At 37.7% G+C, this 17810-nt stretch overlaps 1 protein-coding gene across 4 annotated transcripts in view; it reads left to right on the top strand.

Annotated features, from left to right (window-relative positions):
* Nucleotides 1–17810, top strand: part of TTC37 (tetratricopeptide repeat domain 37) — a 47603-nt gene that overhangs the window by 20159 nt on the left and 9634 nt on the right. For all 4 annotated transcript variants that reach the window (XM_042012670.1, XM_042012669.1, XM_042012668.1 and 1 more), the window contains exons 19-37: nt 1587–1689; nt 2418–2594; nt 3427–3571; nt 3732–3810; nt 3924–3985; nt 4107–4163; nt 5223–5291; nt 6195–6269; nt 6882–7023; nt 8235–8328; nt 8917–8994; nt 10273–10397; nt 12058–12181; nt 13575–13793; nt 14591–14663; nt 15401–15454; nt 15561–15672; nt 16948–17076; nt 17677–17798. In XM_042012670.1, coding sequence (XP_041868604.1) covers nt 1587–1689; nt 2418–2594; nt 3427–3571; nt 3732–3810; nt 3924–3985; nt 4107–4163; nt 5223–5291; nt 6195–6269; nt 6882–7023; nt 8235–8328; nt 8917–8994; nt 10273–10397; nt 12058–12181; nt 13575–13793; nt 14591–14663; nt 15401–15454; nt 15561–15672; nt 16948–17076; nt 17677–17798 — 2039 coding nt within the window. The remainder of the gene's footprint in view (nt 1–1586; nt 1690–2417; nt 2595–3426; nt 3572–3731; nt 3811–3923; nt 3986–4106; nt 4164–5222; nt 5292–6194; nt 6270–6881; nt 7024–8234; nt 8329–8916; nt 8995–10272; nt 10398–12057; nt 12182–13574; nt 13794–14590; nt 14664–15400; nt 15455–15560; nt 15673–16947; nt 17077–17676; nt 17799–17810) is intronic.

Consider the following 17810-nt stretch of genomic DNA (forward strand, 5'->3'; position numbering starts at 1 on the left):
TTCTTTTTCTAGTGTTCTGATCTATTTAAACAGTATCTGTGTTGAGTTATTGGAAGCATAGTCTCCAGTAGTTGAGAGAATAACTGGTGTTACTTCAGTGCATCTTTTCAATGTGTTTTGGTGTTGTGCTACTAAATGTTTATTCTGCCTGTGTTCTAGCATATCTTTTAATGAGTAATTTTGGGGAATAAAATCAATTGTGTTTTTTGATTAAGAGCATCTTGAAATCTGATAAGCTCATGATCTTGGGATTTCTGGGGGGGCCAAGATAAAGGTTCCTGCAAAACACTATTTTGGTATAGGTGCAGAATTACAATAGCATGAGGAGGATAGCTTCAGAACTGTCAAAATAATACTGAAAATGAATGGTACTCATACCTAGTGCCTTACTGCCAGACAGAATCACTGCTGGTGCCAGCAAATACATAAACCAAGCAGTTGTTATTTCCAAAATGTTAGCAATTGTGGCATATGATGCAGTTCTTTTTTAATAGTGGGAATTATTTCCAGTTGTGGTGGGTTGACCTTGTCTTGACATCATAAGCTGCTCACCAAGCTGCTCTGTCACTTCCCTTCTCAGTAGGATGTGAACAGAAGACAAAATAAGATTGAAGAAACTCATGGCTCAAGATAAATGCAGTTTAATAAAGCAAAAGAAAAGGCCCCATACAGAAGCAAAGGAAAACAAAATTTAATCTCTACTTCCTATCAGCAGGTGACATCCAGCCACTTCTCATGAAGTAGGACTTCAGTCTGCCTAGTGATTGCTCCAGAAAACAAATGTCATAACAAGTGCCCCCCCACCTCTTCCACATTCCTCTCAGCTTTTATGGCTGAACAGATGTGATATGGTATGGAATACCCCTTTGGTCAGTTTAGGTCAGCTGTCCTGGCGGTGTCTCCTCTCAGGATTTTGATACCTCCCCCAGCCTACAGCTGAAGCAGGGAATGTTGGAAAGACTGACTTGATGCTGCTCCAAGCACTGTTCATCAGCAGCCAAAACACTGGTGTGTTATCAGCACCTTTCCAGCTATCAGTACATAGCACAGCACTATGAGGGTTGCTGTGGGGAAAGTTAACTCCACCTCAGCCAGACCCAATACACCACTGGAAGTAAATTCCTATATAAATAGGATTAAATAATGTTGGCTTCAAGTCTTCTTCATTGAAGACTTTCCCTTTTGCCTACTCTGACATTCTTTGTTCTTTTTGGTTTTCAGGATTGATTTTTGACACATGTAAACTGGAAGTTGAAGTATTTGTCAAAGACTTAATGCAGATTTCTCGGGGGGGTTTACTTAATATTTGAAGACAAGCCCAAGCTTAAATGCTGTATTTTTTATAATTAATTAGGTTTATTTTTAATAGCTGAATAATTCTACAGTTCACACTTGACGAGATAGATTAAAAGCAAAGGCTCTGTTGTGAGCATTGTGGATCTTTTGATTTTGTTACAACATATGCAGGGTATCAACTTTTGCATAAGGCAGAATGTTGACCAGGCTTCCAGCCTCCTTCCACACTGGACTTTAAGCATATTATAAAAGCATTTCTTTTCATAGGAGGTATTTTCTCTTACTTTCAGGACTTGGTGAGTGTTACCTCATGCTGGCAAGATCAGCCCTTGATAACTATTTGGATAGGAAGGCTGTGGATTACATAGAGCAGGCCCTTGCATATTTTACAAGGTTGGTACTAAATGTTCACCTGTTTAATTTTTGATGGGACTGTGGGTTGACAGGCAGAAAAATAAGATTCAAGCATTGGAGAATTTTCAGTTAAACCGAATCAAATGGACTAGGGCTTCCATTCTAGAAATAAGAATGTGTTTATTAAAATAGTTTCAATAACAGATTCTAGACATAGGCTGCTTAAATCAATTGCAATTACAGAGTTTTGGTTTTTTTCTTTTCAAAGATACAGAGTCATTTCATTATAACAAAAGTGTGAAATGACACAGAGTTCTCTTGTGTAGTCCTCGTGATATATGTGTTTGAGAGGAGGGTATTCCTACCATAAATAACAGATAAGAGGAAAATAAAATATTCCTTCCTTCTGTCTTTTTGTTTTGCATTTCATACAAAATGTCCTAAATCAAACCTTTCAATAACTGCTGTTAGAGGAGAAAGTCCATTAAGTTTCTGCAGATGAGTCGTGTTGTAATATGACAGTGCAAGAGTGCATGTAGTCAGCTGACATGTTGGGGTATTTTTTGGTTGGTTGGTTTTTGTTGTTCTTTCTTTTTTAATTTTTGATCTTTTAGACCTATAGGTTGAATAGGAAGAAACTGGATTAAATCAAACAGCTCACAGATTAATTGCATGTGAGGTGGTGACACTCTTCAAAAGTGGCACTTCCAGAAAAGGATGTTGAAGTGTCTGAACGAGTGTTGTGTGTGTTTTCTTTGTAATTGTAGGGCAGTAAAGCACCGTGCTGATGTATCTTGCCTCTGGAAACTGTTGGGAGATACCTGTACTAGTGTGCATGTTATTTCGCCAACCAAAGTGAATGTTCAAGTACTAGGATCCCTTCTGGGTAAAAATGCAACCAAACAGATGCTGAAGAAAAACGATCTTCTCGTACTGGGGGGAAGGTATTATTTTTTTATTATCAAGAGCTTCTCTGCAGTTTAAGACTCTGTAGGGTCTCAAGTATTTTAGACTATTTAATTTGTAGAAAATAAAAGACATGCTGATCTGTTGATACCTGCATATTGGGTAGATAGAGTCTCATGCTTCTTCCAGGTTACACTACTCATTTCAGGGTATGTTTCCTGTATTGCCACAGTGCTGTCAGCGCCTGCTCTTCTCCCTTCTGTCTCCAGGCACATGACTTCATTCTCCCTGCTATTCCACAAATCACACCTGTTTAAATGCAGTGGTTGCAGTATTTGCTAACTAATTCTCCCAGGACAACTGGAGTCTTTCAGCTTTCTGTGTGTACCTCTTTCTTGTAAAAATGTCATCAATTCACTCTGCTGTGACTCCCTTTGAGCTTTTTTCAGCTGGATCTGTAAGGCAGGAAATGCAACTGCTTGGTGAATCTCAACCATGATCCGTAAAGTCAGATACTTCCTAGGGGAAGTCTGAACTGTAAAAATGACTCATGTTTGTTTTAAGTAAAAGCATGCATAATGTAGCTGGCAGAGCTTTGATTTAATGCACACCTACATAACCACACCTGTGGCTTCATAAGTGGTGGGCACTACAGATTGCTTTTAGCCCAGAATGATTCTGATTCAGATGCAGTAAGTGTCTGAATGAAAATGTGTTATTTTTTTTGCTTTCAGTTTTTGTCTGGTTTTGTTTGTATTTATGCATCTTTACGTGGTTTAGGTTTTTCATCGCTCTTTTGAACGCTTTTTCAGCTTTCTGCTCTTTGTGTAGAGACTTGGAATAGTGATTCTGTGATTCATGTTTCTGTAGGTGTTATGGCAGAGCTTTAAAACTGATGCCTTTGCCTAGCATATGGTGTGATCTTGGAATAAATTATTATCGACAAGCGGAGTACCTCACAGCAGTGGGCACTGACATGAATGAGATCAGTGAACTGCTAGAGAAGTCTTTGCAGGTATTGTCTGCATTTCCTGGTGTATTCTTTAAATTTATGTTCATGCTTCTTTGCATACTCTCTCTTACACAATAAAACCTACATCACTGAGTAAGTAAGCACATAAAGTCTTAATTTTTGCTCTCCTAATCATCATAACCCACATTTGATTTTCTTCCAGTGTCTCAAAAAAGCTGTGAGACTTGACAGCAAAAATCATCTTTATTGGAATGCACTTGGTGTAGTTGCTTCTTGTAGTGGTAAGTCTTCAGTGACAGCCCTAGATGTCTAATATCCTAAATTAGGAGGCAGCCTGCGTAATGTTTTGAAAGTCAGTTACATCTAACTCTCTTTTTTTTCTTTCTCCTTCCAGCTATTGGGAATTATGCTCTTGCTCAACATTCGTTCATCAAATCTGTTCAAGCTGAGCAAATTGTAAGTGCTGGAGGCAGCTGCCATCTGTTTCAAGTGGGCATTTAAGACTTTTCTCCTGATGCACTGTTATTTCTGAAGAGTGTAGTAATATATTGGTTTTAACTTTATTTGTTCTATTTAGAATATTGTTGCCTGGACCAACTTGGGGGTTTTGTATCTGGCAACTGGAAACATTGAGGTAATTTATTTCCCATCCTCAAGTGTAATTTTCCTTTCAGTTTTTTTTTAAGGGTGTATATGGGGATGGGAAGGTCCCTTTCAAATGTCCCTTTCTAATTCAAAAAATGTATATCCTTTGAAAGAAATTAGATTGGCACTTGAGGAATGCAGATAAATTAAAAATTTGTTCTGGCGGGGCTAAGGTTAATTGAACTGTGAATTGTGAACTCCTGCTGAATTTGCAAAGCTGCTTTCCAGGTACCTATCTGGAATGAAAACTTACTGGAAGGACACAGAAATGGTTAGTCAAATCAGGGCATGCCAGGTTTTGCCAAGAACTTTTAGTTGTACGTCACAGACTGAACTTCCAGTGTTTGAGTTCATCTCAATCAGCAGATGTATGATTTACTGTAACACTCTAGTCTTCAGGGTTTCTATGGAGAAAAATTAGAGTACATTTTAAGTGAAGCCTGGAGCCCTCATGCAGCTGAAGTACATCCTGTCCTATTTGCTGGCTGGATTTACAGAAATTTTGTTTGATTGGAAATGTGATGGTCAGAATTATTTTTAAGACAAATAACTTGATAGTACAGGCTGCTTACTGCTTAGACTAGTAATGCTAAGACTTAGTTCACCTTGTGCCAAATTGAGGGAGGAACTCTTAAGCATATGTAGGCCACAGGGAGCTGACTTGTGGGTGATCATCAGTTTCATCCTTTTGAAAATATGTTTGTATTATAAAAGCAAATTTTCAAAACTGGATCCTCCAAGAGTAAGATTTTTAAATTGTTCCAAGGGTTGGTTCTGAACTCTTTAGCTGGGAAGGAAGTGTCTTTAGAAGGGAGGGAAACTTTGATATTGTGAAGTCTTCTGGGTTTTTTACATTTTCTTTAAACTGGTTTATTTCTCCGGGTGATGCGTTGTTCTGTGTGGTACAGAAGATGTTTTTAGTAGTGACCTAATTCGGTCCATTAAATCTCTTCCAATATGAGTGCACGTTAATGTACCTGTGTGTGCTCAGACGTGCTCTGTTACTGTGCCAGGCAGTTCAACAGCAGTGTTATCTTTGGTTCTACAGCAAGCTCATGAAGCCTTCAAGGTAGCCCAGTCTCTGGAGCCTTCTTACTTGTTGTGTTGGATTGGACAGGTAGGACGAAAAATCATAAAACTGCACACAAAAAACAGTTGTTGAAGAGCAGACTTAAACTTCATCCTAATAACTGGCAACTTATTCATGCTCCTAAAAATTGTTTAAATAAAGGGAACTTCTACTTCCTTTGTTTCCATATGGTAATACAATGGAAGCTACTATGTTCATCAGACACACTCATATGATGTTTTTGTGGTTGATACTGTGAGTTCTCTAACAAACTATTAACAGTCACTGTGCTCTGAGGCTTTTTATAGACAACTGTCAACAAATTGTCTTTATTATGTCTTTATTATGTGATAGTTATTTCAGCTTCAACTATACCACTACTTCATTATATGGCACTGCCTAACTCTCTTCTCAATTCCCCTTTCTAATGCCACTGTTAGACCCGGTAAGTTTCTAATGTATGTTCTCATTTTCTGGGAAGTCCCTTTCTCCCCTGCCACTGAGAGCTGATGTGCTCCTTCAAATATCTAGGCCATCTGTGAATAGTTGAGACACTTTTACGATCATTATAGGTGAATTTCATAATCCCACACTGCTCACCTGCTAATGTTACCTAATTGAAAACTGGACTCTAGGAAAGAACTAGCACCATCACATGTTGAAATGCAGCTCCTGTCAGATGTTGCTATAAATTGTCCTAACACACACAAGTCTTTGTCCTGAAGAATGCAGAGTAGCAGCCAAAGACTTTAAATTACTGATATAGTGGAAACTACTTGTGTTCCTTTTGTGTTAATGTTATTTTTAAAACCAATCTTGCTTGGAGAATATGAGAAGAAAGTGTCTTCATGTTCAGTGCTTAAGATACGCCTAACATAATATGTGTCAAGGTTTTTGTCAATGTCACGATTTTTGAAGTACATGACCACAGCAGCTCTTGCTTCTCTCTAGGCACTTATTGCAGAGACCGTAGGCAGCTATGATACTATGGATCTCTTCAGGCACACGACTGAACTCAATATGCATGTAAGTGTAACAGGTGTATTTTATCTGAAGTTTTTGTATATCCAGTCTCTCTACTTACTTAAAAATAGGCATGTCTTGAATAGTGAAACTGCTACAATTATGTTTCAGGTGAGATTGTCTGACTTCCATATTGTTGTTTCTGACTTAAGCTGGTATTGTATAGTAGGCAGTTATTTTATATAATGCTTTAGTCCCAAGGGTTCAAGAAATCAGCTCCGTAAGTCATGAAGAAACATTCTCCGTGTTCCACAGAGTTGGACGTAGATCAAAGGCATAAATTATTTCTGGAGAGAGCGAAGATATTGCCAGGACCCTGATTTCTAAAACAGTGGAGGACTTACTCTTTCATAGCTTTTTTTTTTGCCTGTCATCCCTACAGTGGTGCAGCACATTATATGAATATGTAAGAGTTTGCTTTGCCCAGAGGGAAAGTTAAAAGTATGTGTGGAGTAACTCAATTTGGTATATTCTTCTGCTTAACACTGATGCAGATTTTTAGCCAAAACTCTGTCCTAAAGCATAGAATTATTATTATAATCTGTGATTATTTTGCTGTATTTTGAGCAGGTTTAATGATTCCTATTTTGGGGGGGTGTCTGTTTATTTCTTGAGACTGAGGGAGCAAAAGGCTATGCCCACTGGGTATGTTCAACGCTGCAGGATAAAGCCAACAGAAACACTGAACTGTATCTGTACAACATTGTTCAAATGAATGCTATACCAGCAGCCCAAGTGGTCTTGAGCAAATATACAGGTAGGTGATTTAAATGCCTCTCTAACCTGCCACACCTAACATGCATTCAGAATTAACAGATACACCTGTAATAGTTCTGGACAAGGGAGGTCTGGCTGAGTTGGGGAGAGGCTTTTGAGCTGTACAGTTACTGAAATAGGATAAGCAGACCATTGTCCAATTTTTAGTATCACACAAAGATGAAATAGATGTGGGTTCTGTCTGCCTACTCATTCCAGCTGTTTCAAAGACCAGCGAAAATAGGGACCAGAGCCTTATCATGCTCATCCTAGAGTGTTTGCTCTCAGACTCCCTTTGCATGTGTCTCTATGCATAAGTGAAGATAAATGCCAGATCCTCTGCCTCTTTGGTGTGATGCTTGGCAGAAATTTGTTCCTGTGTGCTGTGTAACTATATGCTCAAGCATGTGATTTCGTTAACCTTCAGCAGGTGATGGACTCTGGTTTTATGCAGGGTTCCAAGCCAGCCTCCCCACTGGATATGTCTAGCCTGGAAGGTAGAGCAAATGCAGATTTTCATTAGTCTGCAAGTATTCCTATAAATAAATCATTTGAGTAATCTGTTGCTGACTTTTGAGTGCTAGAAAATACATCTCACTGTAAATGAGATGAATGTAAGACTGTATTTCTTCCTGCCTTGCTCTTAAGGGGACTCTGGAGAGGCTTCTTTCCTAGTCTGGGAAGAAGAGTTACTAGTCTGAGATGAGTTGACAGCTGACAAATTTGTGCCTTATCAATTAATTAAAATGACAAAATGACTCAGGTTGGAAGGGACCAGGTCATCTGGTCTTACCTCCCTGCTCAAGCAGAGTTACGCTACAGCACATTGTACAGAATTGTTTGAGTGTATTAAAAATAAAACGTAAGTTTCTACTAGTATTTTACTGAAGTCAATGCAAGATGAATACTTTCCCATTTCATGACAAAAAAAAAAACCAAACAACTGCATGCTGAAAAAATACATTGAGTGCATTAATGTTACATCATAATATTTTAAACATTTTTGAGCCAACCTGATGTCATGTTTTGGGTCATTTGTCTCTTCTCTATTTGTCTTCAAGCCTGTCAAAATTATTCTAGTGAGCAACTGACAGAAGCATTTGGCAAAGGGTTTAGTGCATACACTGTAGCTTCCATGTAGCAGTGTTTTTGTAATGCTTTTTCACAGCTTACTGATGTTGTTTTCCTACACTGTCAATCCTAATTTTCTAGAAAGAAATCCAGATGATCCTTCTGCTTTCACAATGTTTGGGTTTTTGAATGAGTATCTACATCTAAAACAGCAGGCAACCTATGCCTATGAGAGGTAAACTGCCCACCCTTGGAAGGCTTAGACAAGCTCCTTGACCTCTTTTCCATGCACCAGCTGAAAAACTTAAAGGGTTTTTCTTTTCCTCAGATAAACTTTACTTTCTCAGTTCAACAGTACGTTTTAACTAAGTGTTTTGTAGGGGTGGGTGTGGGGATGCTTCTATACCAAATTTGGAAATGCAGAACATAGAACTGAAAAAGTAAAGATGTTCTAAGTCTTGTATGTCTTACTAGGACATTAACAAGTTCACTGTGGGATTTAAATTAAATTGTAGAAGGCAAGCTTGGTTTTAGTTTTATTCTCTATCCCAGTCTAATTAATGGAGGTGGTTGGCCTTCGGGTTTGTTTGAAGTTTTTTTTCTTCTCTCTTGTATTTGAATAGTAGGGGAAGGTGGTAAATGAAACAATATTTGGTGAACGTGTTTGTTGCTTCATTAAAACAGTAAAATAGGCTCTGTTTATGTTTAATTAGCATAGAAGAACTTCTGCATAAAACAGTTGTCCATTTTACTCTGAGAACTGTTCTCAAAATATGCATGTTACAGTCAGATGATAAGTCACCCTCATTGTGGTTAATTTTAGGGCAGCTTCACTGCTGAAAAACTCAGAGGATACTGAGAAATACAACACAGCAGTGCAAAACTACGGCAGGTCACTGTGGTAAGTGTCTGTTGACATTTTCTGAGCCTCTCACTTCAGCTTTGGAGGTAGTGAATGCAGTGATACAAAATATGGTGAGGCTTAAGGTGAAAGACGGTTTCTAAAGATAACATACTAAACATTATTCTTAGCTGAAGACATGCTTGACTGAACTTTGTATTTGCTCCAGAAATGGGTAGTATAATAAAAAAAATCATATTGCAAGGAATTGCTGTAGGTCTTCACAGATGTAATATATCAGTGATTCCTTTATTCTTTGCTTGATACTAATGTGCCTTAATGCAGTCTATATATGTAGCTGTCAGATTGTAAAAAAAGAAAAAATAAAAAGCCCCCAGAATTCATTGCAGAGACAATCTTACCCTTGAGCCATAACTCAGGCTTAGTCTGAATAAAATTGTTGCTTCAAGATTTATTCAAAATCCCTTCTACCTACCCTTTGAATTTGTATTGACTTTCACAACCTGAAGCATGTGAGGTTGGGGTGTTGTGTACATGTGTGTGGTTTTTCTGCTGTAGTCCTACTCACAATTCTAAGTCGCCTTTGTGATGCCCTTCTGGTTCTGAGGGAATGCAGGACACAAGTATGTAGACTTTCAAATTTCTCTTTGATATGAGGTACCTCAAGCTCTGCTAATTAAATATTTGTTAGCTCTCTAGGGAAACCTCATGTATTCTTAAGTTTCTGTACATGGCACTGAAACTTCTAGCCTGTGACAAAGTGATAATTCATTAACTTCAGGGAAGATTTTAGAAGCAACTCTTTAGACTCCTGAAGTCTTACATCAAAGCTGTATGTGTTACTGCATGTGTGCAACTCAGACAAGACCAAATCTCTAGTAACTAATAAGTAGTTCTAATAAACACAATCCTGTATTATTTTTTCCATAGTGGTCTTAGAACAAGAATGCTGTAGTCTGTCTGTGTGTGCATTGTGTGCCTATGCACAGCTTGATTTTCTGTTTTCATATTTTTCCCTTTGCTGTTTTTTCCCTCTGCACTGTGATGACCATTAAGTAACGTCCTTGTATATAACTGTCGTGCAGAAAGGAGGACTTTCCCTATCAATTGTTCTCCAAAAGATAGTTGGAGAGAGTAACTACTGTAACAGGAGAAGGGTGGGGAATACTGCACTTTCTTGTCGTAATATTCCTGTTTTCTAGGTGTCTACTTAAAACTGCTGTGGAATAGAGGACACCGGTCTTCAAGGACATTTAGTCTGAATCATAGCAGCTATTGCTGCATCCTTCATACCAGTGACTGCCTTTTTTTTCACAGTGCTCTTGGGCGGTGTGATGAGGCCATTGAAGTTTACACATCAATACCCCTAACTGAGTTTGATGGCATTGTGGGGCTAGCGTTAGCTTACTTCAAGAAAGGACTATTAGAAGAAAGTATCAAAGGTAAAATTCAGAGCATTATGGAACTCTTCTCTTGTGGTTAATCTTAACAAAATTTATCTAACCAACTTAGCTGACATTCAGTTTATTTTGCTATTTCAGTCCTAATGCATAAGTATAAACGCCACTACTGTTTTAATACCTTGAGTACCATGTGCAGTTTTGGGCACTGCAATAAAGAAAGACATTAAGCTGTTAGCATCCAGAAGGGGGCAATGAACATGGTGAAGGGTCTGGAGGGGAAGCCTTACAAGGAGCATCTGAGGACACTTGGTTTGTTTGGTCTGGAGAAGAGGCAACTGAGAGGAGACCTCATTATGGTCTTCAACCACGAGGAAGTGAAGGGGCAGGTACCAATCTCTTCACTCTTGTGACCATTGACAGGACTCAAGGAAATGGCATGAGTCAGGGGAGGTTTAGGTTGGGTATCAGGAAAAGATTTTTTTACCCAGAGGGTGGTTGAGTACTGGAACAGGCTCCCCAGGGAAGTCATCACAGCACCAATGCTGTCTTCTGTTCAAGAAGCTTTTGGACAATGGTCTCAGGTACATGGTGTGAATTCTTGGAGTGTCCTGCGTAGTTGTACTTCATGATTCTGGTGGGTCACTTCCAACTCAGACTATTGTATAACTGTGAAAATCATTAGGCTGTTCGGTAGGGTGCTAGAATCATTGAAATGTAGTAAGGAAAGATAAATTTCTTCAAGTGTTTAATTCTTGTCCATTAAGCTGTTTTCCTCTGAGCCTCCCTTGTTCTCAAATTATTTTCCTGGAAGAATCCATTACAGTCTAGAGAAGAGAAGATTGAGAGGTGATGTCATCAATGTAAATTCCTCAAAAGTGGGTATCAAGAGGATGGTGCTAGCCACTTTGCAGTGGTGCCCATCAACAGGACAAGGCATAATGGACATCAGCTAAAACACAAGAAGTTCCACCTCAACATGAGGAAGAACTTCTTTACATTGTGGATGGCTCTGGAACAGGTTTCACTGTGAGGTTGTGGAGTTTCTCTCCTCTGGAGATATTCAAAACCCACCTGCAAAGGTTGTGTGTCACCTTCTCTAGGTGGCCCTGCTGTGGAAGAGGGGTTGATCTCCAGAGGTCCATTCCAACCCTAGTTATTCTGTGATTCTTTAACAGGAGATTAATGTGTTGTTCAAAGCACTTTATATAATTGTACTTCATGTTCTGTGTTTCTGAGACGTGCAACTTCACGAAAAGGTATATTCAATAATCAGTGTAGAAGTGTAAGCACTCACAAAGGAGCAGTAAGCTCCGTGTTTTAAATAATTTTATATTTAATTGGAGTGAATGTACCCATCTGAAGTATGATTTCATAAATGAACTATCACAGGAAAGTATTTATATGGTGTTCTTGCAGGCTTTTTCCAAATATCCTGATGCTGCTTTTCATTTCTGTTTCTACGTGCTACATGTTAAACAATTTCCAGGCTCTAAACAGTAAGTCTGGTGTTTCCAAACATAGTTACTTCCGAGGTCTTAGTCAACTTTTTTTTTGTCTTCTGCTTATGATTTGAGGTGGGAAAATACAGTGAACCTGAACCTAAATTGTCTCTCTGTTCTAATATCATCCTATTCTAAAGGCTTTACAAAGGTTGTATTTTTTCTTGTCCCTCAATTCTGAGTTTTTGAATTTTTACCAGCCTATGAAAAAGCCTTGTCTGTTGCTGAGTCTGAAGAAGATAAAGCACATATCCTGACTGCCTTGGCAATAATAGAATATAAACTGAACAAAGTGGATGCTGCAAAGACACTGCTGTTTAAATGGTGAGTGAAAGAAATAATCAGAACATGATATTTTATTGTACTGTTGAATCTTCAAATTTCCTTTTTGTGGGAAGTCAGGTGGATATTTTCTTTGTCTATTGCAGAATGAAAGTAGAAATGGATGCAGTTTACTTATTAATGTGGTATGTCTGTTTCTGTTTTATGGTCGGTGTCTTTCACATTGTTAAAGCAGTATTGAGTGGAAGGGCTGGGCAGTTTGGATGTCGAACATCCTTGAATGGTAGTCTTAAAAACTTTAAAGATAATATTACTTTGTAGTTGTCCTGAGCACTAGGCAATATTTTTGCTCTTTAGCTGTAATGAACTCTGAATGACCAATGAAAATAATTTCAGTTTAAATAGTCAGAAATCTCCAAAACTGTTGTGTTCAAAGCAACGTAAACCAGGACAATCCTGTAGCTTTCCCATGAAAAGAAACAGATCTCTAGTAGTTGTGCAATTAAATTGTGAATGTCTGTTATTTTTCATATCTGTGGAGGCTAGTAGCCTGTGCATCGTTGTTAGGCTCCTGTTAGCTAGAGATTAAGAGTTATCATCTCATCCTCTCGGGGGCAACTCTGTCAGTAGAGAACTGTAGTCGTGGCAGTACAGCCCTCATCTTACCAGAAGACTTCTGAAGTTACTGAAATAGTGAAGGTCCATTACTTAATACACTCTAAATCCCAAGTTAGCGATGATTAGCTGTCTAGGAAACTGATATTTCCTACATCCTATAAATCACTGGAGACTTCTGTTTTTGTCATAAACATGAACAATGAGAGTTTTCTAATGACGTTGGTTTTTACAAAAAAAAAGATAGTAAATGCCTTAGAAAAACATCGCAGTGAATATATCTAGATCTGAAATGGAAACAAAAATGGTGCATTCTGGTCCAATAGTCAGATGTCTGTCTTGACTGGAATTTGTGCTAGATGACTTAAAGTGCCTGAATAGGACCTTGAAAATGAAGCCACCTTCTTCATTTCTCATAACCGGCTTAGCACAGAGATTTTTAACAGTGAATATGTCTGGATAGCTAGTATGGTAGAACACCATTTCCTGCTTGTCAAACGGTCCTTTAGCTGGCTGTTCAAGTTTGCTTAACAGCTGTTAATTTTTTCTTGTAGGGACTGAAACCAAAACATAGAATTCTTGTCTTTTTTTGAAGGCAAAAGTAATCATTAAGAGCTTGATTAGGTGCCTGTAGTCACCTGGTCCTCAAGAATATAGATCTAGCCTGATCCATGATCCCGTGGCAAGAGTCTGTTAATTCTGTATACCTTTCATGATGCATAGGAGCAAGAGGACCCAGAAATAGCAAGAACTCTAATGTTAGGTGAGTTTAATTTGTGCTCCAAAATAGTTGTCTCTTTTCCTCTTTCTGATTCAACAGCTCATTAAAGGAACCTAGTATGGAAAGTCTGAAGGCTTTGTGCACACTGGGATTGGTGAAGCAGGATGCAACACTTGCAACAGCAGCCCTAAAAGAATTACTGAAGCATGAAAAAGGGAATGGTGGGATTTATGAGAGATGCCTTATTGCATCTGCTGTTTATGCATTACAAGGTAGAAATGTGGCAATCCAGAGGGAAGTCTCCAAAGCAATACACAGGTATATAGTTTGTCTTGCTTTAAATTGCCTTGTAAATGTATTGCTTTGATTACATTGAAGAGTAAGCAAACCTGTTTATTTGAATCATTATTCTAAAAAAAAAAAAAATTTAAAACTCATTTTCAAAGGTGAAGTCCTCACCTAAGGTTGTACCTTTAGTTGACAAGTTTGCTTTCTTATTTATGGAATCAAATAGCAGAAGTTCTATGGCTTGTTCAATGTTTTCTGATTTTGTTTGGCTGGCTTCTTTGATAGGTAGGTTAGTTTACTCTTCCATGAAAGCATTTTTCATCCTATGTAGCATAACCTTCAGCCTAGAATAGTCTCTTGGGTATTTATTTAATATTTAACAGCCTTTGAAGCCATTTGTTCCATTAGCTAAGTGTCTTTGTTTAAATGTGATTTGATTAGTCTTAGCATCCTGAGCCATTCAGGAAGGGACACATCATAGTCTCTTCAAGTGTTTTCAGAAACTATTTTCATGCAATTGTTTTTTTCCAACTACAATTAAAATGCCTTGTTCTTCATATTATGAGGAGAAGACCTGTAGCCCTAAAGTTTGTTTTCTTCCCATGAATATTGATATGCATGCTGTATGTTTTATTTCTTTAGCTAACAGTATTACTTCAGTATTGTGTTGTTTATTTTACTTACTACCCATGTCTATCTTCTATTACGTTGCATTGTTTTCTTAATAGAAAAAGGCCTGCTTGGTATTTATAGCATGTGCCTACTAAGTCCTGGAAGACAAGGTGCATATCTAAACCAGAAAATCTAATACTCTTTTCTTTTCCTAGTTACCCTGATAATCCTGCCCTTTGGTCTCTTCTGTCTAGACTAGTTCCACTGTATGCATCAAAAAAGCCAGAAGTAAGTGCATTGCTGTAACTCGTGTGCTGTTTACATTCCAAGTAGTATGTGCTGTTTCTTAACTTAAAAAACCCCACCCTTCAGTTGTGTGGACTTTCCCCAGTTAATAAGAAAACTTAAGGCTTACATACAAAGCAGTGCACAGCCACATACTGAATTTATATACCATTATTTGCATATTTCATGAGGTAACAGTTCTTGAAATAAACTTATAGGAAAAATCTGCTAGAGTTATGCCAAAAATAAAAGGCTGTACGATGTATAATTTCTTCTGTTTAGTTTTATAGAACTGTATTTATGTAAATAAATATATATTAAGATTTACCTGTGTTTAATCTGGTTAAGCTAGTCATCTTCACTTTCCACATTAGTCAGTGTTTCCTTGCCACTTTTCTGCTTTTTGTTAGCTTTCCTCCAAATAAATACTCTGTCTTAATATATGTTAATTATATAAACAGAAAGAGCACCTGAAAACAAACCCTTTTCAATATGGGGCTAAAACTGGAAGCCAATCATAAGGATAAGATCTAGTCTGGAATGTCTCCTGCTAATTTTTTATAAAAAGATTATGCTGTAAGCATAATGTTTTTATTTTAATCTGTAAGCAAGGAAATTCCCTTATTGTGCAAATTTCGTACTTGTGAATAACAAAGATAAAAAGATTTTGGCATTATATTTTGCATAAAATTAATTATCCATGTAATGAAATAAATTGTTTGGTTTTTTTAATCTTGCAGGGAGGAGCTGTGGCAGGAGGTGTTGCACATACACTTGATGTAAACTGTGGAAAGGTTTGGCTTTCTTAAATTGAAGATTCTGTAATTCCATAAACAGTCCTAAAATTAATTCCATCTGATCACTCACAGTCTTAAGTAACTCTTATATTCTGTTTTATAGGAAGTCCTGCTGAATATTGCAGTTAATCAGCTGGTAGCAGGATGTCACATGTTAGAAGATAAAAAAAACAATCCTCTGAAAAATATTCAGAAGGCCATCCATGTCTGTCCAGGTTACTCTTGTTCTCAAACACAGTAGTGATTTCTGTCTTTTTATCCATCAGAAGCAAAAATTACTGGACTAAAAAAAATCTACGTTTGTTGGGTTGGTTTGTTGTTTAGGGTTATCTGTGTATGTTTTGGGGAGAATGCTTAGATTGGAAATTTTCATTGTCATTCCAAATTTAGTGGAATGGGAATTCAACCAGACAATGAGAAAATTATCACTGGGTTTTAAGGCTTCTTCTAAACTATAAGCAACTTCTTAATCTCTCAACAGGAAAAGATATAAGTATTATTTAATATACTAGACAAAATTGAAAAACACATTCCCTCAGTATGCAACATCAGACAGAAGAGAATTATTCATCTACCTTGAGATTTTGGATTAGAAAGGTTCTGTTAAAAAGTGCGGGTTATAAACTATAGACAATTGTTCTCTTACTAAATGGTTTTCTTCCTTAAGCATATCAAGTGCAAGCCTAGTGGGGTTTCCAATTGCTAATTTGTACTTGATAGTGAAATACCAAAACATTGCTTCTTCTAGAGTCATTTAGCTCTGATAGATAAGGCTGGTTGCAAGTTAAAAATTTCAGTTACTTTCCTACAGGAAATACAAGGGTATGACTGCTATTTAAAAGCAGAATACTTTACATTTTACTTTGTTAGATCTTCAAGCTTTGTTTCATTTTGCTGGCAAAATTAATTACCTTAGGGATGAAAATTTACATAAATAAAATATTTAACTGAGCTCTGTCCAGTTCAGGATAGAGATTGCTCTTACAGTAGTAGGTGTTCTTCACAGGGCTAGTTAAATGTGAAGCTGACACAGGAATTAGCTGGCAGTGGAAGTTGGCACCTATTGCTGAAAATTTCATGCTGGTGGTCAGAACAGACTGAGTCTGTATGACTGAAAGCTGTGGATGGCGTCTAGGAATTTTTGCTGCCACTTTGTGTTTTGTTACACTTTAAGTGATAGCCAAGATTAATCTCTGTAGTCATAAATAAACTGGCAGTTTCAGGTTAACACACTGAAGCTATTTATGAAAAATACATTAGCTGACTTTAGGAACAGCATCTTCCTTTTATATCTGATGAGTCTTACTAATTAGAAGCAAGTAGTTACCGCCTTCCTTGGTTTGAGCTCAAATACTTACTGCTGCTCCTATTTACACCATATGGTTCCGTTGGTAGCTATGCTTTTATGCTTTATCTGGTAAAGACCCTTCTAAGTGAACTACCAGCATTTTTAGAATGGGCATGAGTTCCCTTTGACCGTTCTTTTCTAGATAATCCTGCTGCTTGGGCAGTGCTAATGGCAGCCTGTCATGCTGAAAACACTGTTGTCTGTCTAAACAACACTGAACCGAAACGAACAGGTCTAGAGATGACACTTGTGTCTACAGTTTCAGCCAAAAGTAAGCTATACAAGTTTTCTATTTTAAAAAAGTAAAATAAAATTGAAATTATCTAAGCTTGCAATGCTCTTCTGAACTTGCAAATAGGCTGAGGATTACTCAATAGTGGCTTGAGCTGTAACTGTATTTTACACATAAAAATATTAAATTCTAATGTACAGCTAGGGTTAGATACTTAATGGCAGCTTACTTCCCCTTCCAAGGCTTCAAATGATTTTCTAAAATAGTATTTTTGAACTCTGATGCCTACACCCATGAAGGTTGTGGGTATATAACATACTTACAAGGAAGGGCTAAAGTAACTTTGAGTTCTGTAACTCTTCCAGTAGATGCTCAGTCTTGCTTAATGTCCATAGTGTTTTGAAAACTGGAATTAAAATTCCATGTTTGATTGATCTCGAGCCATTAACTTAAATGGTGTATACTTTTTTCCCCTCATGCTTTTAATTTTGCCATCTTTCAATGTTGCTACTAATGACAGGAGCCATGTCAGGTTAAAACTCATAGAAGTTCTCCCTTACCAGATCTAGATCCTGTGACCATGGTATGGTACTGCAGCATAAACGCTAATCTGTTTAAGTGCTTTGTCTGTCTTTGCAGCTGGAGAAAGTAACCTTCCGCATAATTATGTCCATACTCTTGAAGACTGGTGTCTGTGTCAAGCTATTACGAGTCTAGAGGAGACTGGTAAACTGTCAGAAGCTGAAGCTCTTTGTAACAAGGTATGATGGTGT

This window comes from Corvus kubaryi, unplaced genomic scaffold (assembly GCF_017639235.1).
Source record: "Corvus kubaryi isolate FWS band 111438036 unplaced genomic scaffold, C.kubaryi_AGA036_p1.0 split1-37296, whole genome shotgun sequence".
Lineage (NCBI taxonomy): Eukaryota > Metazoa > Chordata > Aves > Passeriformes > Corvidae > Corvus > Corvus kubaryi.